Source organism: Ceratotherium simum, chromosome 7 (genome assembly GCF_057802395.1).
Source record: "Ceratotherium simum simum isolate JZ-2026a chromosome 7, ASM5780239v1, whole genome shotgun sequence".
In the NCBI taxonomy this organism is placed as follows: Eukaryota; Metazoa; Chordata; class Mammalia; order Perissodactyla; family Rhinocerotidae; genus Ceratotherium; species Ceratotherium simum.
Window position 1 is genome coordinate 47,623,131 of NC_141906.1, and position 12,207 is coordinate 47,635,337.

Here is a 12,207-nt window from a genome sequence, read left to right on the forward strand (position 1 = left end):
CTCCCAATTGTTAGGTTGTTTTTTCGCTTTGTTGATGGTTTCCTTTGCTGTGCAGAAGCTTTTTAGTTTGATGTAGTCCCATTTGTTTATTTTTTCTATTGTTTCTCTTGCCCGGTCAGATGTGGTGTTTGAAAAGATGTTGCTAAGACCGATGTCGAAGAGCGTACTGCCTATGTTTTCTTCTAGAACTTTCACAGTTTCAGGTCTTACATTCAAGTCTTTAATCCATTTGGAGTTAATTTTTGTGTATGGTGTAAGGTAAGGATCTACTTTCATTTTTTTGCATATGGCTATCCAGTTTTCCCAACACCATTTGTTGAAGAGACTTTCTTTTCCCCATTGCATGTTCTTGGCTCCTTTGTCAAAGATTAGCTGTCCATAGATGTGTGGGTTTATTTCTGGGCTTTCGATTCTATTCCCTTGATCTGTGTGTCTGTTTTTGTGCCAGTACCATGCTGTTTTGATTACTATAGCTTTGTAGTATATTTTGAAATCAGGGAGTGTGATACCTCCAGCTTTGTTCTTTTTTCTCCAGATTCCTTTAGCTATTCGGGGTCTTTGTTGTTCCATATAAATTTTAGGATTCTTTGTTTTATTTCTGTGAAAAATGTTGTTGGAACTTTGATAGGGATTGCATTGAATCTATAGATGGCTTTAGGAAGTATGGACATCTTAACTATGTTAATTCTTCCAATCCAAGAGCACGGAATATCTTTCCATTTCTTTGTGTCTTCTTCAATTTCTTTCAGAAATGTTTTATAGTTTTCGGTGTGCAGATCTTTCACCTCTTTGGTTAAGTTTATTCCTAGGTATTTAATTCTTTTTGTTGCAATTGTAAATGGGATGGTATTCTTAATTTCTCTTTCTGCTACTTCGTTGTTAGTGTACAGAAATGCAACTGATTTTTGTATGTTGATTTTGTATCCTGCAACTTTACCATATTCGTTTATTACTTCTAAAAGTTTTCTGGTGGATTCTTTAGGGTTTTCTATATATAAAATCATGTCATCTGCAAATAGTGACAGTTTCACTTCTTCCTTTCCAATTTGGATCCCTTTTATTTCTTTCTCTTGCCTGATTGCTCTGGCTAGGACTTCCAATACTATGTTAAATAGGCGTGGTGACAGTGGGCATCCTTGTCTGGTTCCTGTTCTTAGAGGGATAGCTTTCAGTTTTTCACCATTGAGGATGATATTAGCTGTGGGTTTCTCATATATGGTCTTTATTATGTTGAGGTACTTTCCTTCTATACCCATTTTATTCAGAGTTTTTATCATAAATGGATGCTGGATCTTGTCAAATGCTTTCTCTGCATCTGTTGAGATGATCATGTGATTTTTGTTCTTTATTTTATTAATGTGGTGTATTACGTTGATTGATTTGCGAATGTTAAACCATCCCTGCATACCTGGAATAAATCCCACTTGATCATGGTGTATAATCTTTTTAACGTATTGTTGTATGCGATTTGCTAGTATTTTGTTGAGGATTTTCACATCGATGTTCATCAGTGATATTGGCCTGTAATTTTCTTTTTTTGTGTTGTCCTTGCCTGGTTTTGGTATCAGGGTAATGTCAGCTTCGTAGAATGAGTTGGGGAGCTTCCCCCCCTCCTCAATTTTTTGGAAGAGTTTGAGAAGGATAGGTATTAAGTCTTCTTTGAATGTTTGGTAGAATTCACCAGGGAAGCCGTCTGGTCCTGGACTTTTATTTTTGGGGAGGTTTTTGATTACTGTTTCGATCTCCTTACTGGTGATTGGTCTATTCAAATTCTCTACTTCTTCTTGATCCAGTTTTGGAAGGTTGTATGATTCTAAGAATTTATCCATTTCTTCCAGATTGTCGAATTGGTTGGCATATAGTTTTTCATAGTATTCTCTTATAATCTTTTGTATTTCTTTTTTTTTTTTTTAAAGATTTTATTTATTTATTTTTTCCCCCCAAAGCCCCAGTAGATAGTTGTGTGTCATAGCTGCACATCCTTCTAGTTGCTGTATGTGGGACGCGGCCTCAGCATGGCCGGAGAAGCAGCACGTCGGTGCGAGCCCGGGATCCGAACCCGGGTCGCCAGCAGTGGAGCACGCTCACTTAACCACCAAGCCACGGGGCCGGCCCCTCTTTTGTATTTCTGAGGTGTCTGTTGTAACCTCTCCTCTTTCATTTCTGATTTTACTTATTTGTGCCTTCTCTCTTTTTTTCTTGGTGAGTCTAGCTAAAGGTTTGTCTATTTTGTTGATCTTTTCAAAGAACCAGCTCTTGGTTTTATTAATTTTTTCTATTGTTTTTTTGGTCTCCATTTCATTATTTCTGCTCTGATTTTTATTATTTCCCTTCTTCTACTGATTTTGGGCTTTGTTTGTTCTTCTTTTTCCAGTTCCTTTAGGTGCATTGTTAGATTGTTTATTTGAGATTTTTCTTGTTTGTTGAGATAGGCCTGTATTGCTATAAACTTCCCTCTTAGAACCGCTTTTGCTGTATCCCATAAATTCTGGCATGTCGTATTTTCATTTTCATTTGTCTCCAGGTATTTTTTGATTTCTTCTTTGATTTCTTCATTAACCCAGTCATTGTTCAGTAGCATTTTGTTTAATCTCCATGTATTTGTGGCTTTTCTGATTTTCTTCCTATAGTTGATTTCTAGTTTCATACCGTTGTGGTCAGAAAAGATGCTTGGTATTATTTCAATCTTCTTAAATTTATGTAGACTTGTTTTGTGGCCTAATATGTGATCAATCCTGGAGAGTGTTCCATGTGCATTTGAAAAGAATGTGTATTCTTTGGTTTTTGGATGGAATGCTCTGTATATATCTACTAGGTCCATCTGTTCTAGTGTGTCATTTAAGGCCAATGTTTCCTTATTGATCTTCTGTTTGGATGATCTATCCATTGGTGTAAGTGGAGTGTTAAAGTCCCCTACTATTATTGTGTTGCTGTCTATTTCTGTTTTTATGTCTGTTAATAATTGCTTTATATATTTAGGTGCACCTACATTGGGTGCGTAGATATTTACAAGTGTTATATCCTCTTGTTGGATTGTTCCCTTGATCATTATGTAATGCCCTTCTTTGTCTCTTTTTACAGTTTTTGTTTTAAAGTCTATTTTGTCTGATATGAGTACTGCTACCCCAGCTTTCTTTTCATTGCCATTTGCGTGGAGTATCTTTTTCCATCCCTTCACTTTCAGTTTGTGAGTGTCTTTAGGTCTGAAGTGTGTCTCTTGTATGCAGCATATATATGGGTCTTGTTTTTTTATCCAGTCAGCCACCCTATGCCTTTTAATTGGAGCATTTAGTCCATTGACGTTTAAAGTAGCTATTGATAAGTATGTACTTACTGCCATTTTTTAACTTTTTTTTTTCCCCCTCAGTGTTTTAGTAGTCCTTCTCTGTTCCTTACTTCTTCTATACAGAATTGATGGTCACTTTAGTTTGACCTCTGTCTGAAAGCTGTGCTCTTTAACTCCCCTCCTCCCTCCTTTTATGTTTTTTATATCATATCTAACCTCTTTTTTGTGCATTTGTATCCATTACGTTCTAATCGTGGAAATAGATAATTTTTCCTATTTGTGGTCTTGTCTTTTCCCCTTAAATCAGTCCCTTTAACATTTCTTGTAACACTGGTTTCTTGGTGACAAACTCCTTTAATTTTTGCTTATCTGGGAAAATTTTGATCTCTCCTTCCATTTTGAACGATAACCTTGCTGGGTAGAGTATTCTTGGCTGTAAGTTTTTTCCTTTTAGCACTTTAAATATATCATGCCATTCTCTTCTAGCCTGTAAGGTTTCTGCTGAGAAGTCAGCTGATAGCCTTATGGGGTTTCCTTTGTATGTAACTTGACATTCTCTTGCGGCTTTTAGGATTCTCTCTTTATCTTTAATTCTGGACATTTTGATTATGATGTGTCTTGGTGTGAGCCTCTTTGGGTTTATCTTGTTTGGGGCTCTCTGTGCCTCCTGTACCTGGATGTCTTTTTCCTTCCTTAGGTTAGGGAAGTTTTCATCTATTATTTCTTGAAATAGATTCTCTGCCCCCTTGTCTCGCTCTTCTCCTTCCGGGACACCTATAACACGGATGTTAGTGCGCTTGATGTTGTCCCAGAGGTCCCTTAGACTGTCCTCACTCTTTTTAATTCTTTTCTCTTTTACCTGTTCACCTTGGGTAATTTCTTCTAGTCTTTCTTCCAGCTCACAGATCCGTTCTTCTGTATCCTCTACTCTGCTTTTGAGTCCCTCTAATGAATTTTTCATTTCCAGTATTGTATTCCTCATTTCTGATTGGTTCTTTTTTATATCTTCCATTTCTTTGTTGACATTCTCACTGAGTTCATCTATTCTTCTCCCCAGATCAGTGAGCATCCTTAACACTCTTAGTTTGAACTCTCTGTCGGGTAGGTTGCTCATTTCTGTTTCACTTAGTTCCTTTTCTGGGGTTTTGTCCTGTTCCCTTACTTGGAATGTATTCTTTTGCCTCTTTCCCTGTGCTTGTGTCTACGTATTAGGTAGGTCAGCTACGTCTCCTGCTCTTGGATAGGTGACCTTATGTAAGTGATGCCTTAGGAGGCTTCCAGTGTGCTTCCCTCAGTTCTCAATGTTCCAGGGGGGCCCCTATGTGGGCTACGTGTGTCCTTCTATTGTGGCCTATTAGCTCTCCCTATAGGCGCCCAGGGAGGCTGAGTTATGCTCCTGGCCAGCTGTTGTAATGCTCAGCTGCTTGTAGTTGTTGTGGGCCCTTCAGTCTCTTTATCAGGTGTGGGGAGCCCCAGTACAGTTGGCTGTAAGTTCTAATACCACATTTGTGTTGCAGTATTTCTTTTAAGTGAGTAGGCCCCCAGTGTGGCAGGTTGTTAGGCTCAGGGCCTTACAATTGCTGTAAACCTCTAGCCTATTAGGTCTCTTGTCAGCTCTCTGAGGATTGTAGCTGGGTGGGGCTGGCCTCAGGCACAGGAGCACCCAATTGTTTCAGGCTTTGGAAGGTGGGGCAAACCTCCTATGTGGGTCTTTGAGAAGCACAAGTCTTCTGCAGCTGACAAGCCCTGTTGCCCACAGGTCCACACACACAGTCAACACAGTCCTGCCCCGTGTGAGCGCCCCGACCTCCCCAAGCGGACCCAGTCTCTCCACGGCGGGAGCCCCACACACTCCGCCACCGCCCCACACTCTCCACCCGCTCCTTGTGCACACCCTGCCCGGCTCAAGTCAGCTCAGTTGCCAGGCTGCAGAGAATCCAGTCACCAATCTATGCAGGCCCACACGTTGCCTGAGGGCTTGTTGTTGGGTGGGGCCAGTCTCTAGGGTGGGCTGCCTGCCCTGGCTGAGCTGGATTAAATTGGTGCTCTAGCGGGTGGAGCAGACCCTGGGCTAGCAGGTCTCAGGGAGAACTCCAATGGTGTCTGTGTCAGCACGCTCACACCAGGCCACAACAATGGCCGCCGCCAATGTCCCAGTCCCTGGAGAGGTCTCACCCCTCACCGAGATGCACACAGGGCCTATTAGGTGAGTCTCTTGTCACCGAAACACTGTGTACCTTTCTTTCTGGTGATTTTAGGATGCTTTCTGGAATGGGTGAGTTTGTGCGCGGGCCCTTTAAGAGCCAGTTTTAGTTTCTTTGTGAACCGGGTTTTCTGGGGGTGCTACCCAATGCTTTAGTAGCAGGCAATGTCAGATATTATGCCACTGGTGTCGATTGTGCTGGGTCCACAAAATGCCCACAGGGGGGGCGCTCCCCGGCTCAGGGCCCCGCGCCTCCAGGGAGGGTGCGTACCTGTGCACCGCCCGCGGCCGTGACACTGGCGGCTTGTGAAGGCGGCGTTTTTCCTCTCCGGAAGGGAGTCTCTGCCTCTTCTACCCCAGTTAGGATGGTCCGTTGTTGCAGGAGTTCCTCTTATCCAGTTTTCAGTTCTGTCTCAGGGGTAATTTTTCCACGAGTAGTTGTAAATTGGCTGTGTCCACGGGAGGAGGTGAGTTCCGAGTCTGCCTACGCCGCCATCTTGACTCCCTCATACAGTTCTTTTTTGATAAGCGCATACAGTGGTGTAACCAACACTAATCAAAATATAGAACACCTCCCTCATCCCCTCAAATGTCCCCGTTGCACCCTCTAGAGTCAGCTACTTCCCCATGCTTAACCCATGACAATCGCTGATTTGTTTTCTGTCTTTATAGTTTTGTCTTTTTTGAGATGTCATATAAATGGAATCATACAGTCTGTAGCATTTTGAATCTGGTTTGTGTCATCTAGTACAGGCATTTCAATTGCATCCATCTTGTTGTGTGTATCAGGAGTTTGTTCCATTCGATTGTTGAGTAGTATCCCATTGTATGGATATATGCATTGCAGTTTGTTTATTCATTCCCTGGTTGAGGGACATTTCGGTTGTTTCTAGTTTTTGGTTATTACAATGAGGTCATTATAAACCTTTGTGTACATGTTTTTGTGTGAACATCAGTTTTCATTTCCCTTGAGAAAATACCTAAGAGTTGGATTGCTAGGCCATGTAGTAAGTGTATGTTTAACTTTATAAGAAATTGCCAAGCTATTTTCCATAGACCATTTTGCATTCCCACCAGAAATGTATGAGAGTGCCACTTGTTCCACAGGCACATTGGCACTTGGTATCTTCCATTTTTATTTTATTTTTTCTTTGCCATCCTATTGAGTGTGTAGTGGTATCTCATTTTTCATTTGCATTTTCCTAACGGCTAATGATATTGAGCATCTTTTCATGTGTTTATTTACCATATGTAAATCTTTGGTGAAGTGTCCAAATTTTATGCCTATTTTTTAATTGGGCTGTTTATTTCCTTATTGTTGAGTTTGAGGACTTTATATATTCTGGATATAAATCCTTTACCAGCTACGTGGTATGCAAATATTTGCTCCCAGGGTCTGGTTTATCTTTTCATTCCCTTAACATTATTTTTCAAAGAGCAGAAATTCTTAATTTTGATGAAGTCCAACTTATCTTTTTTTTTTATGGATCATGCTTTTGGTGTCATATCTAAGAATTTTTTACCTAACTCAATGTCACAAAGATTTTCTTCTAGAAGTTTTATAGTTTTAGGTTTTATATTTAGGCCTCTGATCCATTTTAAGTTAATTTTCCTATATGGTTCAAGGGTTACTTTTTGCATATAGATGTCCAATTGTCAGCATTCTTTGAAAAGACTATCCTTTCTCTCACTGTGTCAAAATCATGTTGATAATATACATGTGGGTCTACTTCTTGGCTCTCTATTCTGTTATATTGATCTATATGTTTGTCTTTTCTCGAATACCACACTGTCTTGATTACTTTAGCGTGATAGTAAGTCTTGAAATCAGGTGGTGATTGTTTTAGCTATTCTAGATTTTTGCCTTCCCATATACATTTTAGAAACAGCTCATTGATTTCGATTTAAAAAATCTCCTGCTGGGATTGTGATTGGAATTGCATTGAATCTGTACATTGGATTAGGGTAGAATTGGTATCTTAACAATACTGAGCATTCCAATCCATGATCATGGCATATCTATCTATTTTTCAGATTTTTATTTCTTTCATAGTGTTTCATAGTTTTTAGCATACAAATCTTGCATATATTTTGTTAGATCATTACCTAAGTATATTATGGGTTTTGATGATAGTGTAAATGATATTGTTTTTATTTCAATTTCTAATTGTTCATTGCCTATATATAGAAATATAATTGATTTTTGTATAATTGACCTTGTATCCTACAACTTTGCTAAACTAGTTCTAGTAGCTTTTTTGTAGATTTTGTGGGGATGGTTTCCTACATAAACAATCATGTCGTTTGTGAATAGAGATGGTTTTATTTTTTTATATTCAAAGGGTATACCTTTTCTTTCTTGCCTTATTGCACTGGCTAGGACCTCTAGTATAATGTTGAATATAAGTGGTAAAAGTGGCCATCCTTGCCTTATTATTAATCTGAGAGGGAAAGCATTGTCATTCACCATTGAATATAAAGTTAGCTGTAGGTTTTTTGTAGAACCTATTACCACGTTGAGGCAGTTCCTTCTGTTCTTAGTTTGCTGAGGGTTTTTTTAACCATGAACAGATGTTAAATACTATCAAATGCTTTTTCTACATGTATTGAGATGATCATATTTTTCTTCTTTAGTCTATTGATAATTTTCTTTAGTACACTGGTCAAATACAATGATTGATTTTCAAATGTTGAACCAGCTTTGACAACCAGCTTTGACCAAAATGTTGAACCATCATAACAACCAACAGTTGTCATGATGCATTATTCTTTTCATATATTGTTGGATTCAATTTGCTAGTGTTTTGTTAAGGGTTTTTGCATCTATGTTCATGAAGAATACTGGTTGTGGCTTTCTTTTCTTGTAAAGTATTTGTCTGGTTTTGGTATCAGGGTAATGCTGGCCTCATACAATTAGTTGGTGTTCCTTTCTCTTCTATTTTCTGGAAGAGTTTGTTTAGAATTGGTATTATTTCTTCTTTAAATATTTGGTAGAATTTGCCAGTGAAGCCATTTGGACCTGGAGTTTAATTTGGTAGAAGGTCTTAACACAATTTCAGTTCCCTCAATAGATATAATTTCAGTTCCTTTAATAGATAACCTGAATAGTGACCTTCAGCAGTTTTCATCTCAACTAATTTGTCCAATGAAGTTGTAGAATTCATTGACAAATAGTCATTCATAATATTCCTTTATTACCCTTTTTAGTGTCTATAAGGTCTTAATGATGTCCCCTCTTTCATTCCTGATATTTACAATTTGTGTCTTTTTTCTTTTTGGGAGCAGTTTGTCTAGAGGTTTGTATTAGTTATCTATTGCTGCATAACAGATTACTCCAAAACTTAGTGGCCTAAAGCAACAAACACTTATTATCTCACAATTTTTCTGAGTCAGGAGTCTGGGAGTAGTTTAGCTAGTTGGTTCTGATTCAGCATCGTTCATTGGCCTGCAATAAGTATGTCAGCTGGAGCTGCAGTCATCAGGTTTGACTGGGGCTGGAGGATCTGCTTCCAAACTCACTCACAGGGCTGTTCACTAGAGGCTTCAGTTCCTCAACACGTGGGTATGGCATGGGAGCTGGCTTCCCCCAGCATCAGTTATCCAAGAGGAGAGAGCAAGAAAGAGAGTCTAAGATTCTTGGAAGTAGAATACCATCACTTCTGCCATATGCTATTGGTCTCACAGACCAACCCTCATAGAATGTAGGAGGGGACTACAAAGGTAACATATACAAGGAGGTGGGGGTCATCAGGGGCCATTGTGGCAGCTGGCTACCATAAGGATTATCAATTTTATTGATCTGTTCAAAGAACCAGCTTTTGGTTTCTATGATTTATCTCTACTATGTTTCTATTCTGATTTGATTGATTTCTGCTCTTATCTTTATTATTTCCTTTCTTCTGCAGATAGATAAATCTTACCGAGAAGATGTGTATGATCTCTTTCCTGGGACATTCCAAACCACTGAACTGTTTGCAGATCACCCAGGGACATGGCTGTTACACTGCCATGTCTCTGACCACATCCATGCTGGCATGGAGACAACTTATACGGTCCTTCAGAACATAGGTACTATGGTCTGTCAGTGATGCTAGGTGCTAGCTCAGCCTTCCTGTAGACCTTCAAAACAGGAGGCAAGAGAGCCCCCATCAGGAGCTCAGAGTCAAGTAAGAGAGACAGACATGTAGATAGTAACTATGATAGAATATGATACGTGTCAAAATAGAATGCAGTGTACAGGGTTCAGTGGCAGCAGTAGGAGGCAATGGTTAGTAGTTTGGGGATACGAGCCAAGATTCCACAGAAGCCATAATGCTTCAGATGGATCTTAATGGGTGAGCCAAAGCTTGAAAGGTGGATGCCGTAGGAACAGCATGTGTACTGGTATGAAGAGCAGCATAGTGGGAATCCAAGACAGACTTGCAGATATGGATGGGATGAAGTCCTCATTGGTGAGATGACATAACTCTTGAAACAACTCATGTCATGAAAAGAATCCCCTTCAACTTCTGTTGTTTATAAAACAATCAACGTCTTCTTTGTCCAGACAACAGGATTCCTTACTCCACGAAGTCTCCTTCTGGAGGAGGGTCACAGCCGGCCACGGTGCCCTCCAACGGTAATGATGCCCTCCCCGAATCCTGCATGTGAGTGGTCAGTGTTCACTCCCCAGGGAAAGGCAGAGGCCTGACACCTCACTTTTCCTTTTCACAGAAGAACCTGGCAAGGAGCAGCTTTATTTCTTTGGCAAGAATCTGGGTCCTAGAGGAGCCAAAACAGCCTTGGTCATCCTTTTCATCATCGGACTCCTCCTCCTGATCACCACGCTGATTCTCTCCCTCAGACTGCGCTCTGCGAGGAAGCAGGTGGCATACCGGGAAGTGCAGTCCTGCGCGCTCCCCACGGATGCTCTGTGAACGGGCTAGTCTTCCTCAGCAGGGAAAGTGGTCAAGGCATCAGTCACGGAGGAAAGCTGATACTATGTCGTGGATCAGGCTCCGATCCTCTAGAACACAATCAAAGCAATTTGCTTTTATTTATTTATTTTTAAATGGGCTGTGAATAATCCTCAGGTATAAGATACAGAAAGAGGAGAATGGGCATGACTGAGAAAACAGGCTCAGTCTGTTCTCTGAATGAATTCGCTGAAGTGGGGAGACCCTCTGAAGGATGTCTTTATTTTCCATCTTTCATAATTCTTAGATTAGACAGTGATTCCTTAACTAACCATCTCTATACGGTTTCTAGATGGACAACTTCAGGAAAGAGCTTATACTGCCTCAGACATCTAATGGCACTGATTTTTCAGCACTGTTATGTAAGATGCTTCCCTTAGTTGTTCCAGGGAAAATAGCTTTCTGAGGAGTTCATGGAAATGCCTAAATCAGTATCTGCTGATAGAATTTGACCAAATGAATTTTCTGGAGGCTTTAGCCAGCTTTCCTGCCCTTTTCTCCTTTAACATAAATAGTCTGTGCACTGTTTGCAAGAAAAGGCAAAGTGTAAGCATTTTTTAATTTTTAAAATTGCTGCTGTTTTTATGCAAATCTGTAGCGATACTTGAATGTTTACAGATCACTTCACGTTCTATGTTTTTACAATGTTTCCATGGCAATGTTTGTATTTTCTTAAATCATCTAGAGAATTCGTATTTGTATTCCAGAACGTGGAGGGCTGGAATCTATGAAATAGCAGGCTAGATTCTCCCACGGTGAGTCAGAGGCTCCCTGAGAGTTTAGCAGGAGCTTCTAAGCTGCAGGGACACTTTGCAGGAGGCAAGTCTAGGCTTGAATCTTGAGTCTGATTTTTCATTGTCAGGGGGGTCTTTCCAAGTCTCCATCTGCTATGAAATAAGAACAGTCTCATCATGTGAGAAACACCAGGAAGAATTCATCAATGCAGCTGGCTGGTTGGGAGAAGGGATCTCACAAAATCCTCAATTCCGTGCCTCTTAAAGACATAGCCCTTTATAGGAAGAGGAAAAAAAAGAAAAGGCTAGAAAAAGAGAGTCCCAGTGGGAATCTTTTTAAACCATTAAATCAGCTTTGAAGATATGGATTACAGTTTTCAAGGCTCAAATACAAAAATAAAATATTGAACAACTAACCCCATTACGAGGCAATTCATACTCTCTCTACGTGTGCCTAAACATTAGGTGTAAGATTGATAAAAGCAATATTGTTTATTACTAGACTGAGAAATTGCCCTAGCTCAGAGCAAGATGCCCTGCAATGCCAATGCCAGATGAGTGATATTAGTACATCCGCTTTAGCAGTGGATCATTTGGATGTCCAGGTGAATGAGTAGGACCTAATAAATACTCTGGTGGAGGGACCTTTCATACCTTCTCATTTTCATCTTGGTGAGGGGAAACGGGTAATTTGATAGAAGCTATAGTCTTACATAAAACAGGATGTGAATGCTAATAGTTATGTTCATAGTTTGCTTGAATGTCATATCAAACAAGGTACGCGAAGGATAATTCCAGCCTGCTAACCACTGATAATGTAATTTTGTAGTATGTGTTCTACAGTTTTCATACATGTGTAGGCTGTATAATTTCATACTAATAATTATTATAAATGCCTTATTTATAACTCAGACAATAAATTATTTAGTTGTAAGTTTATTCCTTTTCTCTTAGTTTATTTTTTAAATGAAAATGAAACCACAAAGTAGTTTGATTACACCATTTCTCTTTTTAATAAAGTTTCACAAA

General features: G+C 39.7%; 1 protein-coding gene across 1 annotated transcript in view; it reads left to right on the forward strand.

Annotated features, from left to right (window-relative positions):
- Positions 1-12,207, forward strand: part of HEPHL1 (hephaestin like 1) — an 89,613-nt gene extending 77,406 nt beyond the window's left edge. Inside the window, exons 18-20 of the mRNA XM_004427440.3 lie at positions 9,395-9,557; positions 10,036-10,107; positions 10,203-12,207. Of these exons, the coding sequence (XP_004427497.1) occupies positions 9,395-9,557; positions 10,036-10,107; positions 10,203-10,405 (438 nt within the window). The 3' untranslated portion in view covers positions 10,406-12,207. The remainder of the gene's footprint in view (positions 1-9,394; positions 9,558-10,035; positions 10,108-10,202) is intronic.